General features: G+C 37.0%; 1 protein-coding gene across 2 annotated transcripts; it reads left to right on the top strand.

Moving 5' to 3' along the window:
• The first annotated feature begins 1,642 nt into the window (after positions 1–1,642).
• zdhhc2 (zDHHC palmitoyltransferase 2) lies at positions 1,643–14,743 on the top strand. Of its 2 annotated transcripts, XM_084430906.1 has the most exons (14): positions 1,656–1,942; positions 6,219–6,245; positions 6,672–6,766; positions 7,261–7,381; positions 7,584–7,653; positions 7,743–7,775; positions 8,650–8,770; positions 8,911–8,949; positions 9,306–9,438; positions 11,490–11,616; positions 11,701–11,793; positions 12,032–12,135; positions 12,319–12,378; positions 12,986–14,743. In XM_084430906.1, the coding sequence occupies exons 1-13, from the start codon at positions 1,822–1,824 to the stop codon at positions 12,357–12,359; spliced, it is 1,125 nt and encodes a 374-aa protein (XP_084287032.1). In that variant the 5' UTR covers positions 1,656–1,821; the 3' UTR covers positions 12,360–12,378; positions 12,986–14,743. The 2 variants fall into 2 exon arrangements, with proteins under 2 accessions (XP_084287033.1, XP_084287032.1); XM_084430907.1 differs by lacking the exon at positions 8,911–8,949 and having other exon boundaries at positions 1,643–1,942.
• Positions 14,744–14,752: the final 9 nt, after the last annotated feature.

The following is a 14,752-nucleotide window of genomic DNA, read 5'->3' on the forward strand; positions in this document are numbered from 1 at the left end:
AAAATAATACTTTGTGTCACTCCTTCTGTTGTGTGCTTCCTTTAAAAAAATAAAAAAATAATTGTTTATAGTGAACATTTTAGATTAGACCTATAGGGTTAATGTTTATGTTTGTTTAGTCAAGCACAATGTAACAATGAAGATTTTGGGGTTCCTTAGACGATAATAGCCTACTAACCAGTCAAAGCTGGCTTTAACTGGTCTAACAGCCTGGTCAGGCAGGTTTTCAGCTAGTTTGGCTGGGCTGCAGGCTAATTTTCTCTATACTAACTGCTGAAAAGTCAGGAGACCAGACTGGATGACCATCTAAAACCAGCTTAGACTGGTTTAAAATGTTTATCAGCAGAGATTGAACTACTTAACTGGTTGGTTTCACAGACAAGGTTTAAGCCTAAGTCCCAGACTAAAATGCATGTTCGAGCTGTTTTAACTGAAAGCAACTTACACTGATACATCTTAAAATATGTCAGTGCCATTGTTTTGTCAGTTGCACACATGTGTTTTTTTTCTTCTTTTTTTTTTCTCTAAGGAACATTTATAAAAACTTCTTAAATATCCTAATTGGACTAAAGTCTAATCCTGGTTTAATCTAAGCCCTGTCTGTGAAACCGGGCAAATTTTAGTGACAACATACAAATTTCATGATTTCAATTAAATTAAATTCTTGTGATTTGATTCAATATCGATTCATTTAGATTAGGTAGCCTAGCCTAGATACATGTTAATAGATAAAGATTAAAGATTACAACTCAAATATATCTGTTATCAGAGGTAACTGTCTAAGTTAAGTATTTAAGAAATGTACATAGGCCTACCGGTATATAAGTCACAGTTAGCTAAAAATGTATTAATTTAAACAATGTAATAATTTAATGCAGAAACAACGAGCCCATTGAAGTAGGCTAATGTGTTTGTTAACAAATGATTATGACATTTAGAAAATATAGCATTGGTGCAAAATTAAGCAAAATACTCCTCTCTATAGCAATTTTTTTTCTAGCCAACTAATGTGCTATGGTCATTAAATGGCTTTCCTGAGGTAAATGTAAGGTTATGTGACTTCTCCAGCTGTTTTATTGACCATTTCCATGGATGAAAAACATTGATTGATCGATATGTATGATGAGGCATATCAATTTTGGTAAGTTGTACTGTATCTTTCAACATACCTATTGTTGTTTATTTACAACTAACTAGTAGTCGGCTAGTAAGAGTAAGAGATGATCGGTTCACGTGCCGCTTGAACTGAGGCGCCAGCGATCTATCACGTGACATTTACAAGCGCCAAAACGGTATTTATTGTTTGAATTTCGTAATAAAATTGACAGAATTTGAGAGGTTCAAATTTGTTCCATATGAAAAGTAACCTGCTCTGTTGTCTGTCGGTGTCAGTGTCCTCTTCTTCGCGATTTTTCTCTGCGTGAGAAAATGGATGTGTGGCGTGAGAGCGTGTGAAAAGTGTCAATTGCGTGAGAGTTGGCGACATTATAAATAGGCTATAGCAAATAGATTTATAAATAGGCTAATAGATATAGCACATCTCAACAGGCTTGCTAAATAAAACACAGCAGACTTGATAAACGGCGATAGTCGAGCTTTAGTGTAGTAACACCACCGCATCGCGTGAGCATCATGTAAGTTTGTAGAAAGGGGCGGTACCGATGTGCTACTGCAAACAAGAGCGAGCGAAGAACCAGAGGATGCAGGAGCAGACGAACCGCATCTGCACACGGAAGAAGACATGATGCTGTATTAACAGCAGTGCGGGATCGCTGAGGCTGAACTTGTCGTTTTGACCACTTTTGGTCTTCTAATAGAAAGATGGCGCCGTCGGGCTCGCGCAGAGATGACTGCTGGAGAGTTTTATACTGGATCCCTGTGCTGTTCATCAGTCTGATCGTGGCATGGTCCTACTACGCGTATGTAGTGCAGCTCTGCATAGGTAAGACTGGAAGCAGCTCTCTGAATGAAGTTGGTGTGAATGAATAAATAATACCTGGTTTATCGACCATGTGCATATGTCTGCTTCTGTTAGCCTACTAGAGCAATATCTCTGATATTGAACGGGTCTATTTGCTTATAAACAGATTGACTAAGAGTGGGTCATAATTAGTGTCAAGTTTTTTAGATGAATTTATTTAACCCCTCTCTTTATATGCGCATGTGTGTCTGGAGCCTACAAAAGCCCCTTAATATTATATTATGCATGTATCTGCATCTTAATTATAAAACTGAAAAACAACATATATGGGTCAGTACCTAATAAGCATGTGAGATGATAAAAATATTGCAAATCTCAATGGCAAAATGTGTCCCAATCAACCTGAATTCACATACACACACATAATTATAATGATTTTTTAATGTCATAAATGTTTTTGCTTCATTTGACCTGTACAAAATGTAGGTTACCTTTTCAAAGTCAAAATATGTTATATTTTGAAAGAACTCATGAGGGTCATAAGGGGTCCATTCTCAAAATATTAACTATGTTAAAAAACTAAACAGTTTTATTGCTTTTTTATATGACATTATTACATTTTTCATTTTTGAATTTTATTACAATCTTAGGACAGTTAACATCGCCTAGACATTTTGGACTTTAAGCCCCACACATTTTAATAATAGCAAAACTAACAATAATAATCCAGAAAATGCGTATATGTTCCTAGAAAAGGTGTATTCAAGTATTTTAATGAATTTTAATTGTAATGTATTTTGGAGTAACTTAATACCATAGATCCACAAAAAAATAGCACCATGTCATTGACCCCTATGCAATACTGTATGGAGAAATTTTGGCATCACTCTATAACTACCCGTTAAGACCCTCATACAAAACTTGATTTCTCCCCCTTCTTTTGTTGCTGTAAATATGAGCTCTGAGCACTGAAAAAAATATCTTCAAGCTTTATTATGTACTGTGTCATTTGTAAATGCGCAACAAGCAAAGGTTTGTGTTCACATTAACATCATTCATTCCTTTGATTACATCTGCTATCGTGTTCCCATAAAAACATCATGAAGAGGCTTTATTGTTCTCTTGAATGGTGGATGATCATGAGGATGCCCTGTTATTCTCTGAAGACTAATTGTGTGTGTGTTTGGATTCCTTTAATAGAATCAAATGACGTTTAAATATCTGTGCAGAAAACAGCTGCTTTGTGATGTTCCTTGGAGACTTCACTGAGTGAAGGCCAGGCCACATTTCTAATGGCTGTTCCCACTGGCAGTTTATACTGGTTTATGCTGAACTGCAGTCAGTGGTTCTCCAGGCACCCCACCTTTGCTTTGTACTGACAGAATAAAAACCATGAAGTGCTTTAAAGGGATAGTTCACCCATAAATGAAAAATCTGTCATTAATTGCTCACCCTCATGTCTTTCCAAACCCATATGGCTTTCGTTCATCTTCGGAACACAAATGAAGATTTTTAGTCAGCTACACAACTACCACTTTGGTGCTTCAAAAAGTTCAGAAAGAGATCATAAAACTAATTCATATGAATTGAGCGGTTTAGTCCACAATTTTCTGAAGAGTCACTATCCCTTTATATGATGAACAAATTGAATTTAGGCTTTTATTTACATATAAACATTAATCAACTCACACATCAGTTGTGGTAAACGGAAGCTCAAGCATGTTCGCTTGACGTGCGAGAACCAATGAGGTTCATTCTTGTGTTACGCAGCACGTTTGAGCTTCTGCAAGAACCAATGAGGTTCATTCTTGTGTTGCCCAGCACGTTTGAGCTTCTGCAAGAACCAATGAGGTTCATTCTTGAGTTACGCAGCACGTTTGAGCTTCCGCAAGAACCAATGAGGTTCATTCTTGAGTTACGCAGCACGTTGGAGCTTCCGCAAGAACCAATGAGGTTCATTCTTGTGTTGCCCAGCACGTTTGAGCTTCCGCAAAAACCAATGAGGTTCATTCTTGTGTTACGCAGCACGTTGGAGCTTCCGCAAGAACCAATGATGTTCATTCTTGTGTTGCCCAGCACGTTTGAGCTTCCGCAAGAACCAATGAGGTTCATTCTTGAGTTACGCAGCACGTTGGAGCTTCCGCAAGAACCAATGATGTTCATTCTTGTGTTGCCCAGCACGTTTGAGCTTCCGCAAGAACCAATGAGGTTCATTCTTGTGTTGCCCAGCACGTTTGAGCTTCCACAAGAACCAATGAGGTTTATTCTTGTGTTGCCCAGCACGTTTGAGCTTCCACAAGAACCAATGAGGTTCATTCTTGAGTTACGCAGCACGTTGGAGCTTCCGCAAGAACCAATGATGTTCATTCTTGTGTTGCCCAGCACGTTTGAGCTTCCGCAAGAACCAATGAGGTTCATTCTTGTGTTACGCAGCACGTTTGAGCTTCACCAAGAACCAATGAGGTTTGTTCCCGCAGGTTCGGTTGAGCTTATGTTTATGTTCGCTAAACTATGTTTATATCCGCAAGAACCCACAATATTTGTTCTCTTGCGTCTAGCAGGTTCATTTCTGCTTCCTTTTCGTGTTTTCTGTTCATCATAAGTGATCGAGTCTCTTCAGAAAATTTGGACTAAACCGCTCAATTAATTTGGATTGATTTAACCATCTTTTATGGACTTTTTATTGCGTCAAAATGGTAGTTGCGTAGCTGTCAATGGATGGACAGAAAGCTACAAAATTTCATCAAAAAGATCTTCATTTGCGTTCCGAAGATCTTACGGGTTTGGAACGAAATGAGGGTGAGTAATTATTGACAGAATTTTCATTTTTGGCTGAACTATCCCTTTTATGTCTGAACTTGAGCATGAATTGAAGGCTATTAAGTCTGTTTGGGTTCAATGGGAATATCTACCCTGCTGAAAAATGCAGCATTGCTGGTCACCAGCATAAGTATGTTTTGCATGCTGGGACCAGCATGGGAAGTGGGAGTGATGGTGGGCCAGCTCTAATCAGCCTAAATCAGCCTAGACCAACACTGAATTCATGCTGGTTTATGATGGATTTTTCAGCAGGGCAGTTTGCTCATTGCAACATTGATGCAAATATCCAAAACCGTAACAGATAGTGTTAATTTAAAAGAAGATCTGTTTACTTGTTAATACCTACTACTATGCTATCGTTGCATTTATTTTAGCACGCCATGATAATTGGTTACAAAGGTTGTTATAAACATATTGTCTGCTGATCCTTATATCTCAAAGGTAATCTCACAGCCAAGCTGTCAAACTCAACCTCACCAATCTCTACTTGACCTATTTCTGCTGTCATATCACTTGTGCTGCACGTTGAGTTTAGCAACAAACACATTTGACGTTTCTTAAACAACACTGATGTCATCAGGAGAATAAACTGTTTAATTGCTGAAATTGGTCATAATGTGTCTCGTCATCTGTTGACAGAGGGTTGTATACCAATGATAAGGTGTGATGGTAATGGCCTTGTTACAGTATATAATGTGATTGCTGCACACTTGAAGTTATTCTTTACATTACTTTTGTGAATTATTACAAAATCACAAACGTATCACAACTTTTTAAGCACCCCCTGAAACTGTGCATCTATTATACTCAATTAATATTGCAATAATGCATTGTATTCTGGGATTTCGTTTCTGTTTTGTGCTTCAGAGGTTTTTTTTATTTTTTTTATTTTTTACTTATGTGCCAGATCTTTCAAAGAGCATATTTTGGATAAAGAGTACAGAGTAGTGCATCCCAAGTCACATTAGATGAGGCTAATCTAATGAGGCTTTTAGGACACTGCATTTTTAGTAAACTTAAAGAACTAGATATTTATTGAAGAGCCTATATGCTTAGAATGTGTCAAACCTCAAAATAATATTTCTTTAAAAACACGCTGTGCAAAAACAAAATCCTCCTTCCGTGTCATCTGAGTGCATGTGGTTCAATCTTGATTTTGAAACCGCATGTTCCTGTGTGGTCATAGTTAGTATCTCTAACCTCGTCACCAAAAAATAGCTCATCGTCCTGAAAGAGCACCAGTTGAAGAGATGCAATCATGAGTTAGTGAATTTGGGCATGTGATCAAGAGTCTCTGTACAGCGTGAGTTCCAGCAACTGCGATCAGAACCATCTGCTGCTCGCTGACCTTCTAAATGCACAAGGAGTTTCAGTCCTACTGCTTATACAATAATATCCAGTGCAGAATTTAAAAAAAATACAGCATTAACAAAGTTGTAGAGACATTGTTACCTTTTTCTTTCTCTTTCCTCTGCAGAATCTATTGAAAACATGGGAGAGAAAAGTAAGTTAGCTTTTTCCTACAATGTATTTTTTTTTTTTTTTTTTTTTAAGAGTTCATTTCAATGGCAATGTCTTTCCTTTAATTGGAGCAAATGTTTATAATGATTTGTGCATTTTCTGAATGTTTATAAATGGTTGAATGATTTTTGAATGATCATGTGACACTGAAGACTGGCGTAATTATGCTAATGTAAGTCCATCGGACATTTTCACCCGTATTATCATTTGTCTTGGTAAAATTGTAAAAAAAAAAAAACACATCCCCTCAACCAACCACATGATTTGAGTTAACAGTGCAGAATGAGTTATGCTATGCACCAAAGTTTAATAATCCCCCACCATAGTCATGAGCAATTCCCTTAGGGAGCACCACTAATGATGTAATGATCTTTTTTAATCAGCTTTCAATATTTCTTTTGTATCACAGTAGTTTATCTCCTGGTTTATCATGTGCTTTTCATAATGTTCGTGTGGTCATACTGGCAAACCATCTTCACAAAACCCATGAACCCCCTCAAAGAGGTGAGTAAATTAGAGTATAGAAATAAATTATATATTAATAACTGTTAATTTCAAAGTAAACAACAGACAACTGAAGTCATCAGAATGTGGTGTAAACTGTGCCATCTCTAAGTAATTTAAATGTTATTTTGCACAGCATACTCAGTATGACTCATGAGGTGTTGGCTTATAATGAATATTATTTGCCTGTTAGCAGTGTAATATTTGTAAATGTATGGTACAACACCCTTTAGGATGAGTTGTTGGTTACGCTTATTGAAAAAACAGCATGTCGGGTTGTAAATTGCATGTGATCGTCAGTGTAACTATAGCACCTCACTGGAAGCTGTTATTATTTCATGCTGAGGGAATGAGAAACCAACTGTAATAGAGAAACCACATATGGCTCAAACTGGCAATCAGTCGTACTCCCCTCACTTCTCTGAGTGCAGACCGTGCTTGCTTGTCACACAGGAAATATCAAAATATTTCGCTTTTTTGTCTGTTCCTTTCAGTTCCACCTGTCACATCCTGACAAGGAACTACTAGAGCGTGAAGATCGGAGAGAATCTCAACAGGAAGTCTTGAGGAGAATTGCAAAGGATTTGCCCATTTACACGCGCACAATGTCAGGAGGTGGGCACTTTTCTTTACGTTCAGCACATCCTAATGGTGCCAAAGACATCGCTGTTAGCATGCCAAGTCTGTAACAGTCCATTCAGCCTAAATTTAGGCTCAGGAACAAATAATGGCCGCAGACAATTACATTTGTTTCAATCTGTGTTCAGTCTTCAGTGAATCCTATCGATCTGTATTTTAACAAGCTGTCTTGATACAGCTATCCGCTACTGTGATCGCTGTCTGCTGCTGAAGCCTGATCGATGCCATCATTGCTCTGCCTGTGAAATGTATGTCTTTCTCCTTTTTTAAAAGACACAACACATATTAGATTTTGCTGTGTTGCATTTCAACTGCTCCTGCCTCTGCTGTTTTACAGGTGCATTTTAAAGATGGATCACCATTGTCCGTGGTATGTACTAGCTCAGTAGATTAAACGCAAAGCAAGAATAAAAAGATTTTTGGTCTTGGAAGGAAGACATGCACCAAACATTTCTTTAGGTTTCTGTTAGACCAACAAAACAGTCATTATTTTCCTAGCACACATTATTTGATTTTGCCATTTAAAGCTACACTAGGGTCAAATCCATAAGGTAGCCTAATAAAGTGAACATTTTTGGTGGTATAATTGTACATTTTGGTGAATTGGTGACTAATTGTAGTGAATTTCTACGCTCTCCTTACACCCCACTGATGGTTAGATTTAGGGATTTTCTAAAAATCATATGTTTGATATGTATGAATTAGAAATGTTTTCCCACAACTTACTAATGACCTACGTCAGCACGTTTTCCCTCGCACGTTGCCACGTTCCCAAATCGTGGCCACGTTGTAATAATTCCTTCACTTGTTTTAGTTAAAGATTTAGTTCTACGTGGCCACAATTGACTAAAACAAGAGAACGAATCCTTAATCCGTGGCCATGATTTATATATTTTTGTTCACGTCATGTTCTGGGCTCCGTATATTCTTTCTTTTGTTATTTATTAATTAATTTGCATAAGTGACACGATCACCTGTAACCATGGCCAGGTTCGGTCACACAGACACATACAGTTAAATTCATAGTGTAGCTAGTTAGTAATGCGTTTTATTCAAGTCAAAAATATAATTTATAAATGAGCTGAATCAATCTGATTACATTACATTTCACAAACAAAAGTAGCGTCAAGAAGGGTAGAAATGAAATAGCTTTTAAGGTAAAAACTGCCCGTTTTCCCTTGTTAGGGATAGATATTAATATCCAATTTTATTGAGGCTAATAGGCATTTTGTCTTCTTTGACAGGGTGAACAATTGCGTGGGCTTCGCCAACTACAAGTTTTTCATGCTCTTCCTAGCATATTCATTGTTGTATTGCCTCTTTGTCACTGCCACAGACTTGCAGTATTTCATTCAGTTCTGGACTGTAAGTATGAATTATTAATTTATTAGGCTTATATCAGTAAACAGATCATTTGAATGTTCAGATAGGTTGTCTTTAATTTAATAACACACCAACTGGAGTACTATCATCTTTTCAATAAAAACAATGTTTTATTTTAAAAGGTTGATGGTAAAACACATCAGCGTCTAATCCAGTATTTGGTAGGACTGAGTCGATCACTGACATTATTGATAGTTCCTGTAGATTTGATAGTTTCCCTTAGCATATCACCTTAGTTACACTTTCTGTTAGATCCAGTAGACAAGGAAATGTAGGCTTGTTCAAAATGTTTTTCTAGTCTAGAATAGACTGTCCATAGGGACCATGTATCCCACAAGTTTAATTTCACAACTTTATGTAACTGAGTATTCCAGACATACTATATTCTGTAAAACTGTATATCAACTAGATAATATAGCAGCCAATAGCTTGAATTAGGCCTGAGCTGTTTTTTTTGTTTGTTTGTTTTATTGTTTCCCCACGCCTGTTTGTGGTGTTTTCCCCATGTTTCTCACAGAATGGCCTGCCTGATACCCAAGCCAAATTTCACATCATGTTCCTGTTTTTCGCTGCCTCCACGTTCTCAGTGAGCCTAGCGTTTTTGTTTGCTTATCACTGCTGGCTCGTCTGCAAGAACAGATCCACATTGGGTGAGTGGGTTGTGCTGTAATTACCCTTGGATTTCACTAGTAAACATGGGCTCCTCAACAGTGTGTATTTTGCATTCTACGATCATCTGTCCGCACTGCCTGATCAAATACGTCTCATACAACCAGTGACTCAGATCTGGGGCTGGTGGTGTTTAGGTCTTCTGCCGTCTGCCCTTTGTGGCAGATCCTCAAGGGAACATGTACCTGTGGTAACATGCCCAGTCTTCTGTCAAAAGCAAGTGTGTCAAGATGCATTATGGTTGAAAATGTTAAAAAATTCATCTCAGAATCAGACATATATTTTATTCTTAACCCTGCTAAGCCTACTGTATCATATTTGATACTCAAATTTCTAAGGACAATAAATTATCAACGCGATCAAATCTTTGTTGTACACAATCTACTACATGCCTTCTCTTGTCTGATTGATAGTTCATACTTTATTAGCACGTAAATAGCTTTTTAGTATGATTCTAAAAATGTCCACCTTCAGGTTGTGGCACATGTCTTTTTGCTGTGAAGTTTTTACTTATTTCTTTTTATTACTTTTTAAATCTTTTTTTTATTTTATTTTTTAAAATTTGAGTATCAAACATGAGACGTCAGGCTTTTGAGAAATGTTTATTTGTTCATCTCTCAATTATCATTGCATTGCGGTATATGCTTTATTCCCACAATTAAAACAGAGTTAGAAGACTAAACATTTAAATATCATCTTACTAAGACATATTTTTGGGAGAAATAGAGTGACAACTGATATTTAAATGCGTTTCATGTAAGTACTCTGCTATACTGTTATAACAATCTCATTGATTTACATTAGAAGCAATCAGATATACATAAATATCAGCAATAACAATAAAGTTTGGGCCTCTGAATAAAATTGAGGCATTTTTTTCTTCTTGAGTATGAGCTCCATATTCTCCTATATATCATACTATAATATGAGTCATGAAAGTATGATACTCTACAAAAAAAGACACACAAAGGGTTAAAACAATTTTTTTGTCTAAAGGCTCAAACTGTTCTATAAAATAAATAAAATGGAAGTGACTAGTCGCCATTTTTCTGATTAGTATTTCTTATGTTAGAGGGTTTAGAGGGTTAAAAGTTAAGAGAAAATTGGAAATCATGTTAGTAGGATTGTATATGAAGTGTCTTAAAGGGGTCATATAATGCCATTTTTGTACAAGCTAATATGATTCTTTAGGGTCTAAATTAAAAGTTTGTAATATACTTTAATTAAAAATTCTCATTAGTATTGTAAGAAAACACTAATTTTACCTGGTCAAAAACAGCTCTGTTTTCAGCACGCCGTTTAAGTGCATGTGTCTGTGCGTACTGCGTACACAGTTTTAATAACACAATAACCATAACGCGTTGTTCATTATAAACGTGGGATTATGAATTATATTGAGAACGTCGTACATAGAAAACATGCCGTAATGTACCCTGAGTGTAAACCTTAGCCGCATTCATCGTGAAGCGTGCTAGCGATTTGCAAAGATTAATATAAAGGTTAATAAAACTGGTGTGTGAAATGATTCGCGCAAACATGAAAGCATTGACGTTGATCGTGGGGAATATTCCCTTCGAAAACAAACTCAGCCACTGCGTCTTCAGCGGTTCGGATTTAGGAACATCAAAATGACTGCTGTGTTCCTTATTACACCCAAGAACAGAACACCACAATCGCTTAGACGCCATTCTGCTCATAGACAGTGCTCCAGCGTATCAACAATGACGCGCGGACTATGATGACAGCTCGTTCACGAGCGAGGGCGGGTCTGTGTTGAAACGCTGCTGTCAATCAACAATCGTGGGAGGGGCGTCCGACCGTGTGACGTCACTAGGTCGAACGGCTTGATTTGAGAAATTGGAAAACATATAAGAAGATTTAAAAAAAACACTGGATGGATTTTTATCATTTTATGATGGTTGTGTACAGGCACTGCCAACACACATTTCAGTACAATCAACTTGTAAAAGTGCATGTACCATTATATGACCCCTTTAATGTGTTTATGCGGTTTAAATGTTTCTCCTGTCAGAGGCTTTCAGAGCTCCTGCGTTCCAGCATGGACCAGACAAGAACGGCTTCAGTTTAGGAACAAACAAGAACTTTCGACAAGTGTTTGGAGAGGAAAAGAAATACTGGCTGCTGCCTGTTTTTTCAAGGTATGTCATATTCAGTAGCACTGAAAATATTAGTGTCAGTGTTCGCCGATCTCATTCCTTCTGTATCATGTTGTGTTTCTGCAGTCTGGGTGATGGCTGTTCATTCCCCACATGTCTAGTGAACCAGGACCCCGAACAACCCTCCTTGCCTCCAGGACGCAACCCTTCTATCAAAAGGTTCATGCTTCAGATGAATTATTCATTCAGGAACATATTGTATAACAATATAAAAAAAAAATATATATATATATATATAAGAAAAAATGTCCCACCTTTTGACAGTCCAATCAAACTTGAAATTTGCAGTAGATATTACTTCTGGTTCCACTGTCACTCTAGAAATGCGCATTGCATTGTGGGATAGTGTATTGATGATATGCAGAGCTTTCCATTCATGCCCTTTTCATTCTTCCAGTGCTGGAGAGTCTCATCAGTTTCCACCCAAACCTCTGAGAGAGTCTCAGAGCCGGCTGCTGAATAACGGACAGTCAGAGGGAAGTGAAGACAGAGACAAGCGAGGTGACAGGACAGTTATGTCACATCTGAGATCATTACAAAACCATTACATTGAGCGTTCTGTTTGCCTTGACCATAGATATGACTAATAGATATGAGGTAAATCTGGTGCTGTGAATGTGTGAGGTGATATTACAGTGTGGGGAAACAACGTTGTACACTTTTCATTCTGTGTTTTCCTGACAGGTACAAGCAACCCAGCCTTGACTATTGAGAAGGAAACTTAGGAACATGTTAATGAAACAGGTTTGTTACTTTTGTGTGTACATATTACAATAACATTTGACTTATTTTCAGATAATTAAACTTTAAAGTGCTTCAAAAGTACTGTAACACTACCGTTCAGAAGTTTGGAGTATTTTTTTCCCTCTTATGCTCACCAATGCTGCATTTATTTGATAAAAAATACAGTAAAAACAGTAAAATTACGAAAAATTATTACAATTTAAATGAACTATTTTTGCAAATATTCTGGTGATATGATTATTCCAGTGTCACATTATCCTTCAGAAATCATTCTAATATGCTGATTTGCTGCTCAAGATTTTTTTTTTATTATTACCAATGTTAAAAACAGTTGTGCGATGTGCTAATATTTTTTTTTCAGGATTCTTTGATGAATGGAAAGTTCAAAATTAACAGCACGTGTTTGAAATATAAATATTTTGTAACATTATTAATGTCTTTACTTGGGCATTTAATTAATTTAATGGATCCTTCCTGAATAAAAGTATTAATTTCTTTTAAAAAATCTTACTTTCCCCAAACCTTTGAATGGTAGTGTACTGTACATACCACATAATTTATTATATTATATTATATGAGTATTATATTTCTTATATTTATACATTAGGAGTTTTGTCCTAATGATGCCTGTTGTCAGTGGAACAGTGAAGACGTCTCTGCTGCTCTTGCACGGACTTGCACTGCCCTTCCACTCTCTACCTGATGAATTGTGACCCTTCACAAGCGCTAACAGAAGCAGGATAATGGAGTGTACATTCATAAAGGGCCACAGTCTCTTCTCTTCCTTGGAAACTGTATGGCTGAGATATCTTAACGTGCCTAAAGATACCCACAGATGTGGCTGAACAAGGTAACATCACAGTGGTTCCTGGACCCACGTTTTAAAAAAAATGTAGAAGTTTGTTCGGAAAATGCCTTGAATATAGCTTGTGTGGTGTAGACATTACTTAAAGGGATAGTTCACCCAAAAATGAAAATTCTGTCATCATTGTTTACTCACCCTCAAGTTGTTCCAAACCTGTATGAGTTTCTTTGTTCTGCTGAACACAAAGGAAGATATTTGGAAGAATGTTTGTAACCCAACAGATCTCGGTCCCCATTGACTACCATAGTATATTTTTTTCCTACTATGGAAGTCAATGGGGACCGAGATCTGTTTGATTACAAACATTCTTCCAAATATCTTCCTTTGTGTTCAGCAGAACAAAGAAACTCATACAGGTTTGGAACAACTTGAGGGTGAGTAAATGATGACAGAATTTTCATTTTTGGGTGAACTATCCCTTTAAGAAGGTGACATTTTTTGTTAGTCTGGGAAACGTGAAGTATTTATGCATGCTGTGTGATGGTGGTACATAGTCGTTTGTCATGTTTGAAATGTAAAAACTGAAAAGCCCACTACACTACAACAGATTTTTTTAAACCGGTTTTGGTAACATTGTGTTCATTACTATACAGATGCATTTGCACATCGTGTCTATGATCTGTTTTATTTGACAAAGTGTCAGTGAGGCTCTTGTCCGTCACCCTTAAGTCTGGATCCCAGCTGTCCTGAGTTTTGCAAAGGTCGTACACAAGCAAAAAGACTGATGTAGCAAAACATTTTTAGCACTGCATATCCAGACAAAAACACTGTTTATTCAAGTTTTTACCTGACAAGCAGAGGGAAGACAAAAATACTCTGTATGCACTTTGAACAGCGCTTGAAGCTGCACATTATTTCGGTTTTTAAATGTTGTTTTCTTGATGGTTCTGGCGAATCAAGTATGCAAAGGAAAATGTATTCTGATAACTCTTGTCCATATGCATTGTGATACTGCAGCTGCAGTGAACATTTCACGTCAGTATATTGATTATTTTTAGAATACGTTGCATAACTCTGTTTGCACACTTAATGCAAAACTCAGATGTGGTTTTGTGTCGCATCTGATTTATCTAAGGGCTCTTCTAAAGTACTTACCATATTTCTATCTGAATTTGATTCCATATATTGCATGTTAATGTACTTGTACTTGATTTTGACCTGAGGTGTGAACAAAACCTCAGAAATGCCAAGAGCTGTGGTGTGTTGTCTGTTTTGTAGTTTTTATGGAAATGTCGTATAGGATTTCTGTTACTAGGTTCACACACCACATTAAAAATAAACTGTGATACAAGATTTCTACTGGTTCTTGCTTTGTGTATGTAGAAAGTTGATTGTCGTTGCTGCTTTTGTTCTTTGAGAGTCTGTGAAATTCTGCCGGCTCTAGCTTAAATGTTTTCACGTACATTCAGACTCCACTCCACTCCGTATGACAACGCCATTGAACGATATGCCTTGATGAATGTTACTGTAAGAGAAATAAAGCGATATTTTATTAAGTGCAACAGTGTT

This window comes from Rutilus rutilus, assembly GCF_951802725.1.
Source record: "Rutilus rutilus genome assembly, chromosome: 14".
Taxonomy (NCBI): domain Eukaryota; kingdom Metazoa; phylum Chordata; class Actinopteri; order Cypriniformes; family Leuciscidae; genus Rutilus; species Rutilus rutilus.